This window comes from Rhinolophus hipposideros, assembly GCF_964194185.1.
Source record: "Rhinolophus hipposideros genome assembly, chromosome: 12".
Lineage (NCBI taxonomy): Eukaryota > Metazoa > Chordata > Mammalia > Chiroptera > Rhinolophidae > Rhinolophus > Rhinolophus hipposideros.
In genome coordinates this window covers 50,976,074-50,982,073 of record NC_138058.1, presented here as the reverse complement: position 1 = coordinate 50,982,073, position 6,000 = coordinate 50,976,074, and the positions used below count along the sequence as shown (strand labels likewise).

At 33.0% G+C, this 6,000-nt stretch overlaps 1 protein-coding gene across 4 annotated transcripts in view; it reads right to left on the bottom strand.

Moving 5' to 3' along the window:
* Positions 1-244: 244 nt before the first annotated feature.
* The window catches only part of MAP4K3 (mitogen-activated protein kinase kinase kinase kinase 3), a 149,056-nt gene continuing 143,300 nt past the window's right edge, over positions 245-6,000 (bottom strand). For all 4 annotated transcript variants that reach the window (XM_081068041.1, XM_081068042.1, XM_081068043.1 and 1 more), the window contains 3 exons: positions 4,812-4,882; positions 2,449-2,504; positions 245-1,779 (listed from right to left, as the gene is read on the bottom strand). In XM_081068041.1, coding sequence (XP_080924167.1) covers positions 1,692-1,779; positions 2,449-2,504; positions 4,812-4,882 — 215 coding nt within the window. In that variant the 3' untranslated portion in view covers positions 245-1,691. The remainder of the gene's footprint in view (positions 1,780-2,448; positions 2,505-4,811; positions 4,883-6,000) is intronic.

Below are 6,000 nucleotides of genomic sequence, written 5' to 3'. Positions count from 1 at the left end.
GTGGTATGTTCCAGTAAGACTTTATTTACAAAAACAGGTGGTGAGCAGGAACAGGCTGAGGAATATAGTTTGCTCACACCTGCTCGAACCAAAACACTATGAATATTTAAGTGATTTTCCTGATCAGGAAGTTGAACACTATAAAAGATGTCCTTTTCTCAAATGTGGGGATATTATTGTCTTATGACACTGAGATGACAGATAAAAATACAAAACAAAAACAATCATGATCTGAGGGACCAGAATGGGTACTTAAGGATTTAATGCAGAACTGAAAATATTTTTTCAATATATTTTAGTTTTACTATATATAAATTAAGTCAGATGAGAAGCTACTATACAACAGCATGTTAAAAAACATGTTTATTTTACACTATGTACAATCAGGAACATATTTAAAGCATTATCAATTAACATAAATGAAGACCATAAATCACAACTTAGTTTGTTCTTAGTGTATATACTCACATTAAAATATAAAGAACATATACCAAAAAAGAGCCAAAGTGTGCATTTTGCCAAAACTTGGTATATATATACACATATTCCATTGGAAAAACAGCAATCAAAAATGAATTTAACCAAAACTAAGTTCCTGTGATGTGTAGTAACCATTACATTGTTTATATGAGGTAGTAACTAAATTATTTTGGCCATGTGTTAATACTCTAAATCAAAAGAAATATGAAAATGATCATAAAATAAGGCCAACAAAAGTAACAATTCCACCAGAAATTTGAACCACTTCACTTCATGGAATGTTATAGCTCTTCAACGTGATTATATGAAATGTTTAGTGTGGACTCTTTAAGAATGCTTACTTATTCTTTGTGCATACTGTAATTCAGACAACTGCAGTATTACATCATGGTACCACTATTCTGTGATTAAAAATTTTTCAAAGGTATTGTTTTTAAGCACAGACAAGCAATCTTACAGAATTCTGCTTAAATATAAAAAGACCAGTTACTACAACAGGTGGTTAATTGGCTTGTTTCACATAGAAAACAATCCAAATACATTTAAAAAAGATGTTGTGGAGCCAAATGCATATTGACAATGTCACAGCTTCCTTTTGTGACTTAATACATCACATATCAATACTTTGTGCAAATATAAACACCAGTGTACTTGCATTAAAATTAAAAACAAGATTATAAAATGATTACAGCCTCCATTACAATTTTAAAAGTTACAAGATTTATATTCATATTACTAAATTACATATAATAAAAATACAATAGTGTTAAATGTACTGTTTCATTGCCAGCATCCCATTTTGTAATATAGCCACACCCAAGAATATACTAAAGAATTCTTAAAATATTAACCCCAGTTGCATTTTTCATCAACATTTACATCTGTACAGATAAGACACTTTTACATCTCATAAAAGTACATTATCTACATAAATTCTTAGTGTATGTCTTCAGCAATATGAAGTTTCACAGAAAAATACTGCCTATATGTACAAAGATTACATTAACAATGAATTAAGCACTTGTGTGGTTCAATATGCTAAATATACCCATACCACTTAAAACAAAAGTTTTCCCCATCTTGTCTCATGCCACAATAAATTACAAGTAACTGAAGCCAGGTTACTGCAGCTTTTGTACAGCTTCAAGCATCCATTAATGTTGCAGCGGTAGTGTTCTTTCTTTCTATAGTTAATTGTCAAAGCACATTTCTCAGTAACTGTTTTCATGACCCGCGAGGATGTATAAATTGCTATTTGCTGTGGGATTATCAGTTGGCCTACTTTCCAAAACCACGACCCTAAAAGTAATAAACAAAAAAACACACAAAGTTATTATTGAAAACTAATGTTAGAAAAATTTTCCACTGCTTCTTCATTATATGCCTCTACAATTTCTGCTTATTTGATTTGTGGACAGAAATCATTTGCAAATCACTATGATTAAAGAGCCAGTTCCAGCTCTGGGAAGTAATTTTGCGGCCCACCACCTCCCACCTCTAAGCCAGGGTTGTCCTAAGAGTGGGAGTTGGAATGCGGGTGGGAGGAGAACCTGTATTAGGAATAATTTGGGGGAACTTAATTCTTACTGTAAATTCTAAAAACAATTTGTATTTTAAGAATCAGAAAGTAAAACAGAGTATAATCCCAAATCCTATTAGGCACTAAAATCAAAAAGTTCCTGTTTATTAGCATATGGTACTTCTTCTTTCTTGTGGTATAAATACTTTAGATAATATGTTTAATACAAAACAATTACTGACAGAATTACATATTCCTATTACTTGAGAGGTTAGGCACATTCTCAGGCTTTAAAACTTTCTGACTCGTGAACTCTTAATGTGTGAAAAATATAATGTTGAATATATTTCTGAATAAATTTCAATTCTCTTGAAAAAGAAACCAACTTCATGCTGAATTTATAGAATGCCATGTTTAGTACTATTTACTTAATACAACACCCTCCATACCTGTCAGATCCAAGGAGTCTGAAAATTCTTGTGCTATCTGAAATTTCCTGTGTTACCTGTTCAATTAAAATATACATTTAATTTCTGAAATTAAAGGCATAACATTTTATATGGGGATTTATTTTATAACTCTATGGAAAAGGAAGATCATTCCTAAGATTGAAATAGATCCCTGAGTTAAGGGAAATAGATCCCTTTGTTAAATTAGCATATTGGTGCATCAATTTATTAGTCTAGGAAAAATGTGTCTAGTTTTAAATAAATCATAAAATATGTAGGAAAACCATTTACTTGTTAAATTACAGAAAGCAAGGGAAAAATTTAAAAGCAAAGCACCCAGTTCATTTTACTCATCAGAAACTTTTTGTCAGTTATGTGAATAATAGCAAGGTTAGTACCTCATCTCAGTAAGACACCTAGATCTGGTCCTTTTACTTAAAAGGCTGCAATGTGGTTTGAGACAAACTTATGACTTGAGTTTGAACCCGTTTTCCCACTTACTAGCTATGACACCATGCAAGGTATGTTAATTTGTTGGAAACGGTTTTGTCTTCTGCAAAAGGGGATAAAAATATTGACCTTGGAGTAGGATCTAGCAGTGTTCTTACAAGTATTAGTGGGTATAATGCCTAACTAAGGAAGTGCGAAATAGATCATTCTTTTTCCCATTTCTTCCCCAGTCTCCCAAAATGATGTTTTCCCAAGGCACATGTCCTCCAAGAAGTCCTCAGTGTGACCAATTACCAGTCGGGGAGTTAAGAGTAAGTCTACAGGAGAAAGAGCAACCCACTGTTTATTGGTTACTGATTGCAAACCATTTCAAATTACAATGGCAGTAACTTCTCACCAAAATTTGGTAGGCTGAAGAAACATTTTTTATTTTGAATCTAAACTTATTCTGTCAGTACTGCTATGATGAGTTTTCCTGGAAACACCAGTAATTCTTAACTTCTTTGGTAACTTTGCACCTGAAGGCTACAACATGCTCTCCTCAGACCTGATCTTCAAGGTAGTTTGCGGTTTGCTTACTAGGAGGACATAACACTTTTGGAGGGATTGTATTCAGTTAGGGGGCTACCTTCGTAGTCTGGAAAAGCTCCTCAAATGACTTTGGGGGGCAAGTTTTTCTCTTTTTTAAAACCATTCTCTTATATCCTGCCTATGGTGCTTTTCTTTCTCAGCCTAGTGTTTATTAACTATTGACTGTTCTTACTTCCCTGCTCGATTCCCTCAGGTGATTTTAAAATATCTTCCTGAGAAGTGACATCCTCTTGTGGGAATTACAACTAGAAACATATTAGCAGCGACCTTTCTTGAATATTTACTATAGGCCAGGCATTATGACAAGCACATTACATGCTTCTTTTCATGTAATCTTAACGACCCTATGAAGTAAGTACTATTTTGTTATCTTCAATTCACAGATGAAAAAATACAAGCAAAGAGAAGTGATAGGCCAAGGTCACACAGTTACTAAAGAGCAGAGCTGAGACTTAAACCCAGGTGTCTTGACTCTGGAAGTCACACTCACCATCACCCTACTATATTGTTTACTTTATGAGAAGAAACGCTCTCAGCTTAATGAATGACACTTTAGGACATAAATGGGCCATTTTCATGCTAGAGGCACCTAAAGTTCTTCTTTCCCTCCAATGCTCAAGTAAAAATTATCCTATATAGAGACTAGCTTGGGGAAACTAGAAGAATTTTTGATGATTTTACTTTCCCACAACATTCCAGGGGACAAGTAGCACGACTTGTTCATGTTTATAATCCTAGCACTTCCTGGTGTAAATGTTGAACTGAATTGAATATGTCACATGACCTGGAGTTAAATTAAGGTAGGAAGGACTCAGAAAATATATGCTAAAGGTTAATAAAAGGTAAGGGAACGGGGAAAAGAATCTTATAATTGTCAAGTGAATAAAGGTAACAGAAATAGGAAGCAAGGTGGCTTCAAGAGAAATGAAGAACCCTTTACTTATAGCCTGCATTGGTCATTATTTCTGAAATACAAAGCAGAAAAGGTGCCTCAAGACACAGAGATGGTCTGGGAAAGTTGAAAGAAAATCATAGTTCACTTTTAGCAGTATTAGCAAGTTCCTGTTCTGAATATAAGGGTGATTACCTGGAAGCACATAAAATATGCACTAAAATTGTCTGAGTGAATGGAAAGAGAAAGGTGGCTATAAAGTATGTGCTATTAATTTTGTCACTAGACTTGATACAGTAAATATTAATAAAGTTAGCAAATCAAGTAGTCCTTGTATCAAATAGGAATTTTCCAAAGTCAAAAATTGTTTGATATAAAATTTGATAATGTTTTATGACTATTTAATGGACATAATTTTTAGATGACTTACCTCATTCGATCTAAAACTTCTACCTTGCATTCCATGTTTCCAGAAAGCTAGCACACTGTCTTGTAAGCAAACTAGCAGGCAAGAACAGCTCAGTTACTGTTAATAGTACAAAAGTTCAACTGATAAGCATCATTTCATCCCTCTCTCTATCTTGCATAGCAACATTTCAATTAATGTCACTCACTCCTTATTTATGTGGCATCTTTACCTTTGAAATTTAAAAAACACTATATAGAACTTATTCATCCTTTTGGCAAGAAAAAATAAAATTCACTGAAACTCTTTGTTATGGAAATGTTCTGATAAAATGACAATATTTTTAAATATTTCAAACATATAGGAAAACATGAGAATAGCATTAAAAAAAACATGTATCCACCATTCAATTGTCAAATCCTAACATTCTTCCCTATTTGCTTTTTGTTTTAAATAAAAACAAATACAGCAGGCATCCTTACATACCCCATCCTCTGGTCCCATTCCAGCCTTTCTTTCCTCCCTAAGAAAACTATTCCTACACATTTAGTATTTATCATTCCCATGCATGTTCTTACTATTACCACGTAAGTTTGCATTATCAGTGTAAACTTTATATTGAATGTTTCCAACTTCCATATATTTGGTATGATGAATCAAATGATGGTTCTAATTAGAATGCTGTAACAAACACTCTTGTACCTCTTTTTGAATACATGTGCAAAATATTCTCTAGGGTAGATACATAGAAATAGATGTATCTTCTAAAAATTTTTAATTTTGTTTTTTATATGTACATATTTAATAGATATTTGCGAGTGTATTCAATGACCAAGAAATCAAATTTTGTTTCCTCTAGATGACCAATTATACCAGCATCATTTGTTAAATAGTATGCATCATTTCCCCACTGACATGTAATGACATAAATTTCCATTTACATGTAGTTCTATTTCTGAGCCTTCCTTTCTGTTCCACTCTTCTATTTATTTATCCTTGTGTTAATCCCACACTGTCTTAATCACTTTATTTAGCTTTATAGTAAGTTTCAATATTGAGTAGGATAAGTACTTATCCAAATTTATTTTACTATTCTTGGCCCTTGGCTCTTTCACATGAATTTTAAGTCAGATTATCAAGTGGCACAAAATACCTTTTGGGGATTTTTATTGTAAATGCACTGAATTTGTGGATTATTTGTGAGGAATTGACA